Genomic DNA, 12,977 nt, shown 5'->3' with positions numbered 1-12,977 from the left:
CCGTTCCATTTTGGAAATACACCCCTCTGAAAAAGAGTGTTTTCGACCGAAAAAAGCAGGGTGAAATTAGTTTCTGAGATAATCACATCTTTATGTTAGAAAGGGCGACAGAATGAATTCTGCTTTGAGTTGAACAAAATGCTATAGCTAAAATGAAAGGTTAGAATGTCTAGTTTACCTGCGGGAAAAAGTATGTCAAAAGAATGTGTTGTTTTTTTTCTACAAATTTTAGTTTACAGCTTGGTCTAACATCAAAATGTTCACTTTCATGGGGTCATGCTGGATAATGAAGTCCATATTTCCACAAAGAAAGAAGATATCAACTTTTATTTTTTATTTTTATGAAACTACACATTGAAAGCTTTAATTTGATGTGTAACATAATAACAATATTCAAAACACAACATGTCCTGCACTGTTTTATCTTCTTCACATGGACCTTCAAAATATTTGGAAATCAAGACAACTTTATGTAAACATAGGCCAAATAATGAATTCTCCTTTGAGTTGAACAAAATGCTATAGCTGGAATGAAAGGTTAGAATGTCTAGTTTACCTGCGGGAAAAAGTATGTGAAAAGAATGTTTTGTTTATTTTCTACAAATATCTGTATACATCTTGGTCTAACATCAAAATGCTCACTTTCATGAGGTCATGCTGGATATTGAAGTCTCTATTTACATAGGGAAACAATATATCACCTTTATTTTTTATTTTTATGAAACTACACATTGAAAGCTTTCATTTGCTGTGTAACATAATAACAATATTCAAAACACAACATGTCCTGCACTGTTTTATCTTCTTCACATGGACCTTCAAAATATATGGAAATCAAGACAAGTTTATGTAAACATAGGCCAAATAATGAATTCTCCTTTGAGTTGAACAAAATGCTATAGCTGAAATGAAAGTTAGAATGTCTAGTTTACCTGCGGGAAAAAGTATGTGAAAAGACGACAGCCCACCGGACTATAAACAATAGACCTCATCTACTTTTTTTTTTTTTTTTTTTTTTTTTTTTTTGGGGTTGGGGGGGTGAGGTGGGGGAGGGAGTGGGGACAGGATGAAACTGTCACTGGGAATGATACTCGAAGTAGCAGGGGTACAGGCAGAGAGGGAGGTAGTCACATTTGGGGCAAACGTATTTTGTCTCTTTTCTGAGTCCTTTCGCTGCGCAGTGCACACATCGCCTGTAGGCCTTGTCCTTCGTGGGTGGCACCTCGATTGGCTGTGGGACATGTCCTTCGAAGTCCACAGTCGCGGAAGCGGAAGCGGACCGTTTCCGCGGGTGGATGGTCGTGGCTTGGCGAGGAGGAGGTTGGTCACCTGCCGCCGGAGGAGGAGGGGGGGGGGGGGACAGATGCCTCCGTCCAGGACTTGATCACCGACAGGGTGAAGTCTTTCAGCGTTTTGCAGCTGGCCGTTGGGTTGCGTTTCCTGTATAGGATGAAGGCATTGCTGATGGCGATCTCCATCAGGTACGCCACGAATTTGGAGCTCCATTTCGCCGTCTTCCTGATGAATGGGTAATAGCTGATCTTCTGATCTAGCCGATCTACACCATTCATGTACTGGTTGTACGCCACGACGCATGCTGGTTTTTGTTGGGGGACTCTCTCACTTTGGCCTTTCTGTCTCACCTCTACGGTCTTCATGTCATCCGTGTGGAAGGTGGTGATCATCCTGACGATCCGCTTGTCTCGCCACGCCAGGACCATCACTGCGTCGTTGTGGAGAGCGCGTCGTTCACCGACTGCCAGATCCGACATGCTGACCTGCCGGATTGACGGTGGTTCTCCCCTGTTCACACGGAGTGTGCCGGCTGAGTCTATGTGGAGGCTGAGGAGAAGTCGACACATGGACTCACTGTTGTAGAAGTTGTCCATGTAGAGGCGGTGGCCAAAACCCTCAAGGCCGTCGACCAGGAAGCGCACGGTGTCCTGCAGTGTATTGCTTGTTCCACAGTAGGGCTTCATGGAGTAGCAATAGCCGTTTTCAGAATCGCAGAGTATGTAACTCTTGATGCCATACTTGACTGGTTTTGCAGGGTTGTACACCTTGAACCGCAGTCTCCCGCGCCAGAGAAGCATGCCCTCGTCCACACTGATGTTCTGTGAGGGCCGGTACATCTCCCTGAATTTGCAGAGGAGCAGGTCCAGGACGAGACGCACTTTGTGCAGCGGGTCGCTGCCATCGACCTCCCGGTTGTCACTGAAGTGAATAAAGCGCCAGATTATCTGGTACCTGTTCCGTGGCATTGTTTTCCTGAAATATGGCGTTTCAAGTGCAAGTTCAACAGACCAGTATTCCGCGATGCTGGGTTTCTTTATGAGGCCGGTGAGGAAGAGCAAACCCAAAAACCGCTTCAGCTCTACCACCGTCAGCGGAACCCAGGCATTTGCCCTGGAGAATGGGAGACGCAGCTGATGGAGGACAGCAATGCACTGTTGTGCATAAGTGTTTGTCTGCTCAACAATGAGCTGCAGCAGCTCCTCGCAGAGGTAGAGCTCCACGAAGTCGACAGGCTGGTCGGACTGGATTGATGCTGCCGCGTTGCTAGGACCTGCCACTCCCGTGAACGGCAAGCTCTTGGGGCTCCAGTCACCCGTTTCCCGCCAGCTTGGCGGGTCCTCCTGATGGCGAGTCTTGCCAGCTGAATAAAAATAAAATAAAATAAAAATAATATGAAATAAAAGGTTTTTCTTCAGACAATTGTGATATGTAAACAAGCTGTCTTTTTGACAAAATCCAATAATTAGAAGCCTTGTGTTGACAAAAATAAACTGAATAAAAAAGGTTCCCACCTCTTTTGCGTCCAACTGCACTTGAAGAAGGTGGTGGTGGTGGTGGTGGATCCTCCGACTCTTCTGTCGTAAAAGTGAATTTATAAAAATATGAAATTGAAATTTCTTGAAGGAAAAAAGTTTATGTTTTCATTCACTATCAGATTGAATTGGAATTCTAAAATGGCCTTGATCTCACCTTCATCACTGGACTGCAAACGTGCAAGACGTGGGAAGCTGGAGGAAGCCCCTTGGTTTTCGTCATCCTCACTGTCCTCCAACTCTGAAATTGTATATTTTACATGGTATTAGAATAGGCTAAATAATTCAGGATTGTTATTCTTACCAAGCTTTTATTTACGAAAATAAATGGCTGAATAATAAAAGGTGTGTGTGCGTGTGTGTGTTTATTTTTTTTACATTTGTACCTCTACTTTTCAAGAAGCCAGTCTGCCAAGATCTACCAGTCCAGTTTCAACATTGCAAATGCACACACGCATACTACACAGACACAGTTTCCAGCCTGCATAGTAAAGTCGCCACAACACACTCCCTCTTTGTTTGTTTGTCTGTCTGTCTCTCTCTCTCTCTCTCTCTCCCGATCTACTGGTTGGGCATCACTGCTATATACTGTAAGTCACTTTTAGTAGGCTACTTTTTGCTCTCCTATGAAGATGATGATGATACATTGTTCTGTTTGTCCTGAAATGTAGATTTAGCTGTATACCTGACACATGAATTTCCTGCAAAGGATCAATAATAACGTATATATCTAGGTTCTTACCTCTAGAAGACGACGCCACGGGCAACTCAGGAGTCTCCTCCTCCTCATCTGTATCCAAAGTGAGAGTTTATAAAAATATGATATATATGATTGAAGGAAAAAAGTGTTTTCAATATCAGATGATCGTAAATCGATCTCACCATCGCTGGAGTCCAAAAAGGCACCACTCTGTGCAGGCGGTTGCCAGTCTGAATCCCTAGTATCGTCATGTTCAGAGGAAGAGACCGGCTCGTCGGAGTCCGTCTCCGGGAGACCTCTCGACTCAACAGCGCGGTCCAGGGCCTGCTGTAATGTGAGCTGCCCGGCAGCAGGCTGGGGACGCTTGCGCCTAGGCATCCCTACAGCTAAGCTAGCTCTAGACTAGCCAACTAGCCAACTAAACACACACACACACACACACACACACACACACACACAACACACAACACACAGAGAGACAGACACAGACAGAGACGCACAAACACGTATTTTTTTGTTTTTTTTTTACAAACACTACACTAACTAATAACTATACGCTAACGCTACTACTGCTGCCTGCTAAACTAATCGACCTAACGCTATCACAAACACTCACACACACACGCGGCCCTCACACACACACCTCAAACACCCAATCACTCACCTCAAATACACCAAACGCTCAACACTCACCACAATCTCACAAACTAATCTATCTGATGCTATCAATCTATCTATCTATCTACCTATCTGATCTAAATATACCGCTAATAACTATCTAATGCTCAATGCTAATTCTCAATGCTAATTCTCAATGCTATCTATCGTATGCTACCATCTGCTATCACCAAGGGACTGAAGCGATTTCCCAAACTCAGTCAAGAGAAAGGAGTCGGGGGGGGCGGCGCGCTTTGATCGCGTCGATTTTTTAAGGTGGCGCCGTGAGATCCATTGAAGGAAATTATGTTGACAGGCTGCGTACGACCTTAAGCTGCACAAATATGGAAAAATATGATTTTGGATTTATTGACGCCATTTGGCGTCGCTGGCACTCTACGGTAAATTTCTCTTGACGCCATATGGCGTCGCTGGCACTCAATGTGTTAACAACGAGCAGAACACCCTCCTTGCATATTTAAACGAAAATGAGGAGCAGCAATGAAATATAAGGTAACAGACTCTATTATACATTTTATTTAGGCACTTAATACTTTGGACTACATACTCCATGGTTGTGGCCATTGTTGTGTGACGTCAGACAACTGATTCCCAGCCTAGTGGGGGTAGATTATTTTCTCCCAGTTTTCAAGTGGGAGCTCCCACTTTGAGTGCCGTTCCAGCACACTTTTCCTAATAGGAGGCCAGAAAATCCGAAGGTCCCAGTTGTCTGGAAGGCAGCATAAGCCACACCCACCCCACAGTGAGGTGTAAGCCACACCCACCCCACAGTGAGGTGTAAGCCACACCCACCTCACAGTGAGGTCTAAGCCCCACCCACCCCACAGCGAGGTGTAAGCCACACCCACCCCACAGTGAGGTGTAAGCCACACCCACCCCACAGTGAGGTGTAAGCCACACCCACCCCACAGCAAGGTGTAAGCCACACCCACCCCACAGCGAGGTGTAAGCCACACCCACCCCACAGCGAGGTGTAAGCCACACCCACCCCACAGTGAGGTGTAAGCCACACCCACCCCACAGTGAGGTGTAAGCCACACCCACCCCACAGCGAGGTCTAAGCCACACCCACCCCACAGCGAGGTCTAAGCCACACCCACTCCACAGCAAGGTCTAAGCCACACCCACCCGACAGCGAGGTCTAAGCCACACCCACTAGGCCTGTGAATCTTCACTGGCCTCACGATTCGATTATGATTCATCTGTCAACGATTCGATTCGATTCCACGATGCATCTCGATACAGCTCCAACAGTATTGCAGCTCCAAGTATCAAATCCTCAATTTTCTGTACTATTACTGCACATGGCTACTTTTTCATCAATTAATACAAGCAGTCAGTCAGATAAATATCAAGTCCCTTTTTTACTTTAAAGTGCTTTAAAATCTGAATGTCAACAGAAATTTAAACATAAACGATTCAACGATTCATCTGTCAACAATTCGATTCAATTCACACATCCGGATCGCGATGCATCGATTATACGATTAATTTTGACACCCCTAATACCCACCCCACAGCGAGGTGTAAGCCACCCCCACCCCAGTGTGGTGTAAGCCACCCCCACCCCACAGCGAGGTATAAGCCACACCCACCCCACAGTGAGGTATAAGCCACACCCACCCCACAGTGAGGTGTAAACCACACCCACCCCACAGTGAGGTGTAAGCCACCCCCACCCCACAGCGAGGTATAAGCCACACCCACCCCACAGTGAGGTATAAGCCACACCCACCCCACAGTGAGGTGTAAGCCACACTCACCCCACAGTGAGGTGTAAGCCACACCCACCCCACAGTGAGGTGTAAGCCACATCCACCCCACAGTGAGGTGTAAAACCACACCCACCCCACAGCGAGGTGTAAACCACACCCACCCCACAGCAAGGTGTAAGCCACACCCACCCCACAGCAAGGTGTAAGCCACACCCACCCCACAGAGAGGTGTAAGCCAATGATGTGGCAGAAAGGTGGCATCTGGGCTGGCCAATGGGATTGTGGGGGTGGCACTCATGCCACCTAGTGTCCTCTAGAGAGAGAGTGGCGTCAGCGGAGGACCTAAATGCGAGACTCATTAGCCAATGAACAGCCAGGAATGTGTCTTGCGCTACTTTTGCACGCTAAAATAAAGCTGATAATGTACAATTTGATTCAAGGGGGGAAAAACTCTTTCAGAGTACAACACAAACGGTCTATTTTGCTGCAACTCGACAGTGCTGCTTAATCCAGGACCTTACTTCCTGGAACTCTTGAGAGTAAAAAACTGGTCCATTGGAGTGAATGGAGATGTCGGGACTCTTCTATATACACGGCTCTGATGCCAACCCTTTGAAACCACGGGTGATGTAATGTCGATTGTAGTTAAGTGCAATACTTCAAAAAAATACTTAGGTCAAAGTAAAATGATAGTGCTGGTTGTCAGTTCTGATTGGCTTGAGTGAGTCTGGACATTCAGGTCATAAAGTGTGTCACACCCGTGCTTGAGAACTGTGCAAATGTATCTGTTACACAAGTGCTGTCAAAACTCAATTCAAACAGAGAGACACATTTCTAGAATGACAATGATTTATTAGATACATGAGCCTGAAGGCACAGAGATATAGTTTTGGCGATTAGACTCCATCATGACGTCATCTTGATTATGACGTCATGATCAGCAGGGGTAGATCAGCCAGGAATAGGAATGAAGATCCCCCCCGTGGAGTCTAGACCTGGTGGTGGTGACAGATGAGGTCTTGGTCTTGGTGGCGAAGCTTTTGAATCTGAGATCTCAAGATTCAAGATTCAAGATTTTTATTGTCACTCCATGGTACAAGTACCACGTGTGAAATTCTTGTGCAGTGGACTCCGTTTACGACATAGTACAAATAGGCAACAGCAATAAGTAATAGGCAATAAGAAATAGGCATCAATAAGCAATAAGACAGCAATAAGGCAATAAGAAATAGGCATCTTATAAGCAATAAGACAAGTCGGTGGCTTATACGACAGTGGCATATTCATTGCACATAGGTGCACATGTCATGTGCATACGTTAGACGTGTTCAGACATTCCAAATTCGACGTTTTATACATACATGTGCAAATAGCATGTACCTTATTAAACATACACTTAAATTTACAATTAAACGTTAGGCACCTTATTAAACATACACTTAAATTTACAATTAAACGTTAGGCATCCGTAATAGTAGCAGCTGCAGTACGGTACTGCGGTACGACTACTGCACTATTTGTGCATATTTAGGAGTCTCGTGGCCTGCGGGAAGAAACTGTTCCTCAAGCGATTTGTGCGTGTTTTTGGAACCCTGTATCTCCTCCCTGAGGGTAGCCGGGAGAACAGGCTGTTGTGGGGATGGTTTGTGTCTTTGATGATCTTCAGGGACCTCCTGAGGCACCGCTGGTTATACAGTTCGTGCAGTTCTGGCAACTCGTCTCCTGTTACGTGCTGGGCCGCGCGCCTCACCCTCCGTAGCGCCCTGCGGTCCATGGTGGTACAGTTCCCGTACCAGGCGGTGAAGCAGCCAGTCAGCAGGCTTTCAATGGTGCCTCTGTAGAAGTCCCTGAGGATTTCTTTCCTTAGCCCAAACTTCTTCAGGCGCCTGAGTCCGTGTATTCGCTGTTGGGCCTTTTTGACAACAGTGGCGGTGAGGAGAATGGGGTGGAGGCGGGTCGCAGGAACGTACTGAAAAGCAACAGATCACACAGAGAAAGCAGAGAGCTTTTAGCTTTGACAGCTTGATGTGATAGGCTGAATGGGAAAAGGTGTCTTACTCTGATTGGCCTAAAATGAACGATACCTCCCACAAACAGTGACGCTAGATAGAAGCGGGAAAAGGGGTGATTGATGACGTAATTTATCAATGAGTGGGCGTGACATTTAAAAGGTTTTCTCCTGACAGGGAAAGATGTGAATGAGGACAGGAGGGATGAATGAGAGCCAGTGACAACTAAAGGGTTTCTCCTAGAACAGGAAAATGCAGGTTGATTAAGAAGTGGGTATGAGAGCTAGTTATATCCTGAGAGTGAAAGAATGAAAAGTGAGTGAATGAATGACATTAAGGTCTCTCTTATAGAATTATCGCTCTAGCTACATTTGAATGTGAATGTTAGCAACAAGCTAACATAGCTTTATCGAAGATTATACTTTTCTTGCTAGCACTTCAGCATTAGCATCCATGTTAGCAAGTCAATGGAAAAGCTCTTACGGTTCCTTCAGTAAAACCTGTAGTCTCAGCGACTTGGGGGGTTTATGCGGAAGCTAGTACAACGGTCCATATAAAAATGGACCTTTCCATCCATTCAGGTTCTGTGGAAGAACTGTAGCCTATTGCTATGTGGAAAAATAACCTTTAGAAAACAACAGAGTAAAAAAATAATTATGAGTATTATGATAAATGAAGGCATGTTGATTTGGGGATGATATCAGGGCCTATGACTGATGCAGTAAGAAAATGGTGCCTTGTTGATGATGTTGTGAGATCAGTGCAATGTCAACAATAGCACAAGCAGCACTTCCATGTGGGTGTAATAGGCATCTGATTAACAAGTGCAGATATTGTAGGGATACTCAACTTGCTTTGCCCGGGGGCCACTTTCGTGAAATGATAGAAGGCCAGGGGCCAGAACAAACAATATACATTTTTCTGTAGCGGATTGTAGGTTTTTGGGGTGTCAGCCGGAGTTTAGTCTGACAATGTTGTGCACACCGGATAGTTAGGTTAAGTACATACATAAGTGCCTGGGTAGCGAGCAGACGGCAGTATTTGACAATTTAGCAGCTAAATCATAGATTATTGAAAGATATTCCATATTCCAGACTGAAATACAGCATCATAGCACCAGTAATAATCACAATCCAGAATTTACAGACTGTGGGAGGAGGTTGTGGACTTGGGCAACAGATATCAAAATAAATGGGGGGGGTTACTCACTCTCATAAAGGAAATAAACCAGAAAGGAGATTGTGCCACCCCAGATACCCCTTTGAAAGCGTGGGTGATGTTGACACTGAAGTAAGGAAACGCCCTGGATCGCATTGGCAAATTAATTATTATATATATATTTTTAGGAACATTTTTGCGATGTTTGCAAGTTTTTCATGCTGGCTCAGCTTTGAGGTGCACACAGTCTTGAGCAATGCAATCATTTTGAAACATAAAAAGAGGAACAGCCCTTAAGATAATGGGAAATGATAACTTGAATTCAGCAGAACAACACCAAAAAATATGACAGTGTCATGAGGATAACCAAGACAAGCACAGGAGTACCGGTATACCACATTATGGGCAGCAGTTGGGGAGGGAGAATCCATGCTTTTTTTCTGATGGGCTTTTTCTTCATCTGAGACCTCTACAAAATGTGCTATTATACTAAGGTAATAAAAAAATATCTTTGTATTTTAATTAAGTTCGAAATTTCACAGACAAAAAACATGGTGTGAAAACTGTGCATCAGTAAGAACACCCCTTGTTCACCATTAATTGTGTCAATGACAAACATCTGATCAAAATTTCATATTTTATGCTGCTCAGATCTCATATGCAGGTTGTAGATACTGTATACTGTAGGTTTATTTACCAATAAGAATTTTAGCAATTCTGCTTATCTAGTTATTTAGCCAGCAAAAGTTGACGATGGGCCTCGATATTTGTAGAATCTCAATATTGAGTTTTGTGTGGAATGTGAGGGTCACTTCTGGATGGCTTTGGGGTCCTCAACACTGCTGCTTTTTGTCGACAGCAGAGTTAATTTCCTTAACGAATAAAAACTAGAGGAAAATGCTATGGGAGGGACGAGTTGGGAAGAGATCCCAAAGGCAATTGCTCTATTGACATCGTGAAGAGCGATTTCTATGAAATGTGTTAAAATGAGCAAAATATTACAAATCCTTTGTATAGGCTAAATTAAACTGAGACCACTGATGCTTTTAAAGCAACTGACAGTAGCAGGCTGGTAGCAGGGCACTGCTGCCAAGGTGGCCTTAGGGATCTCAGGGCATTTTCCCCCCGGGGATCATTAAAGTCTTTCTGATTCTGATTCTGATTCTGATCACAGCCAGAGGGAGGGGCAACGGAGGCCATGGCCTCCATGTAATTCCCGCCCTGACTGAGAGTATATGATGACTGTGAAGCAGCAGCTAGAAGCTGCTCAGAGATCAGAAGAAGACCTCAGAGGAACATCACACCATGAAGACTCTGTGCCTGACACTGGGACTGCTGCTGCTGCTCTCAGCCTGCTGCAATGCCCAGCGTAAGTCTGCTGCTCCAGCCTCTCTACTCTGAAACACTGCTTTGTCCTGAAATATACATGACATTCTCTATTATACTGGCATTACAATTCTACATTAAGACTCCATGCCAAACCTAGGTGGTGACCTACAGACCTCTTTGACTTTATTGGTATCTCTTTCTGTAAATCTCAAAAATAGAATATTATAAGTGCTATGGATATAGCTACAGTAACATGCACATTTTAATTAAATAACATGTTATTGTGTAAGTAGCTGCATGAGGAAAACAGATCATAGTATTTTTTTCTATTCCCAAGCCACCTATACTTTGCCTACAGCTGACAAATCCAAAGTTAAGGGAATTAATATAGTATATTTTAAAATATTGTTTGTGAATTAAAACTACAAAAGCATCACCTTTTACAGTATGGATGTATATTTAAAACAACTTCACATTAAATTATGTTAACTTTGAGGTTATAGAGAATTACAATATATGATAAAGAAACGAGAGATAGATATATTATAGAGACAGAGATATATTGGTCTTTATTGTCATAAATTGTGTAGCCTATGTATGAATATTATTATAATAAATGAAAGTAAAATTACATTATGAAAGCTATATGCTTTTTAACTTAACACAAGAAACATTAATATATATATTTTTTTTACATAGATGCATTTAATTAGATTTTAAGAGTAGAGAATATGAGTGAGTCTAGATAAGTTTACAGAAAAATGAAAATTCTGTCATTATCTACTTTTTACATTTGAAAGTGGGTCCCCAACCACTTCAACGTTTAGGAGAATTCTGCAAAGGTGTTTTGCTGTGGAACTGTCAAATATTTTGTGCTTAAAAATTGCACCTGTCATTCCATCAGCATGAGTACTGTAGGACAGGTAATGACTGCATTTTCTTCATGGGGTTTCCTTTAACTGACATCTAACTTAGGTTTATTAGCAACAACCAACAGATGCCACCAATAGCAGAATGAGTGAAAACAAGGCGAGTTAAGTGAAGCCCTCACTTTCCTTACATTAAAGGTTATTATGACTCCATTGCCAGATTGTTAATAACTATACATTGATCGCCATGTCTTTCACAGCTGCAGGCCCCACAGAGATGGCATCATGCTGTTTTAGATTCTCCACAATAAGGATCCCGAAAAACAAGATTGCCGACATTGAGAGGATCGACAGCAGATGCCATGACCGAGGATTTGTGTATGTCTGCTTCACTCTAACACTTGTCCAATCAATCATCTACGACATTTTCATATAAGCAAATGTCTGCTGTTTTGCTGCTTTATTGCACTGACATAACACAAGGATTCAACCTATAGGTGCTAAATTGCCTCCTCATGTAAACATTAACCAAATGTAATATTTCAGACAAAGACAAGTTTTATGACATAATACAACTATTATATATAGAGCACCATAATTTCAAATACTATCCACAATAATCAAATACCATAATCATTCACATATAGGCATCAGTTTTTCTTAGGTCCTGGATTAATAGCAACATATTGCTGTATAAAAAAGTGAGACCAAATGAGTTTTAGCAGAGATCTAACTTTGATGTTGATGAATTTCCTCCCTTGTGTCTTTACTTTTTGACTCCATGCAGGGTCCACACTACCAGAGGCAAACAGGTCTGCTACAGCCACCGTGAGCAGTGGGTGCAGACACTTTACAACCAACTGCAACAGGCCTAGCACCAGCAGCTGTTGTGTTTAATGGACAAACGGCCATTAAACAAACGTCATGCATGATATACAGTAGCTGTCTGACATTAGCTTATGCACTGACTCTTTATTGATAACATCTTTTATTACAATGAAAATATTTCTATTTTAAAATGCATTATTTCTGTAATGGTGTTATCCATTTTAATGAACAATCAATTATTGTAAAAATAGAACATAAACGATATAGAGCCTTGTTTTGCTTCAATATTAGTTATAGTCAGTTTTTCTCTGCTGTATCCTGTTACTATTTGCTGCTGCAGTGACCCAATTTCCCCACAGGGATCATTGAAGTTTCATCACATCATAAAACATACTCACTATGCAGTTCTGTACAGGCTAAGCTCTGTTTTTCAATAACATTTCTGGTGGAAAAAATATCTGTCTTTGCCATGAATCAAACCCAGGTCAACTGATTAGAAGTTAGCTACTCTCCCCACTGTACTACTGACTGCTGGATTGAAGCTGTGCCTGCGGTATATTTAAGCAATAGATCAGGCCATGCCATGCTATATGCTTATTATACCATACCTAAGGGTCGTGCTTCGCCCGACACCGTAGGCGGAGTGATTTCACCTAAACTGGGTTGGTAAAAGCATACAGGCATCCAGGACATCCCCCCTATCATCGCTCATTATTTTCTCTGAGTTTCCCTTTCCATTCCCACAGGAAGGTGGTAGCATTTGAAAATTGCGGGAGCCAACGTGTCTTGAGAATCACCATCTCTCTCTCGGCTGGCCAAACACCCACCTCACAGTGAGGTGTAAGCCACACCCACCCCACAGC

General features: G+C 43.3%; 1 protein-coding gene across 1 annotated transcript; it reads left to right on the top strand.

Annotated features, from left to right (window-relative positions):
• Positions 1 to 9,427: 9,427 nt before the first annotated feature.
• On the top strand, positions 9,428 to 12,518 carry LOC310793121 (C-C motif chemokine 4-like). The gene is made up of 4 exons (XM_083654872.1): positions 9,428 to 9,582; positions 10,263 to 10,457; positions 11,547 to 11,664; positions 12,074 to 12,518. The coding sequence occupies exons 2-4, from the start codon at positions 10,394 to 10,396 to the stop codon at positions 12,159 to 12,161; spliced, it is 270 nt and encodes an 89-aa protein (XP_083510998.1). The 5' UTR covers positions 9,428 to 9,582; positions 10,263 to 10,393; the 3' UTR covers positions 12,162 to 12,518.
• Positions 12,519 to 12,977: the final 459 nt, after the last annotated feature.

Source organism: Poromitra crassiceps (assembly GCF_964638095.1).
Source record: "Poromitra crassiceps genome assembly, chromosome: 18".
Lineage (NCBI taxonomy): Eukaryota > Metazoa > Chordata > Actinopteri > Beryciformes > Melamphaidae > Poromitra > Poromitra crassiceps.
The sequence above is the reverse complement of the archived record's forward strand: the minus strand, read 5'-3'. Positions and strand labels throughout refer to the sequence as shown.

Bases quoted from the DNA above. Each gene is read 5' to 3' on its own strand.
- LOC310793121 (XM_083654872.1), top strand. From the start codon at position 10,394: ATGAAGACTCTGTGCCTGACACTGGGACTGCTGCTGCTGCTCTCAGCC. The intron at 10,458-11,546 runs GTAAGTCTGCTG...TGTCTTTCACAG, and splicing joins AGCCTGCTGCAATGCCCAGC to CTGCAGGCCCCACAGAGATG. The intron at 11,665-12,073 runs GTATGTCTGCTT...GACTCCATGCAG, and splicing joins TGCCATGACCGAGGATTTGT to GGTCCACACTACCAGAGGCA.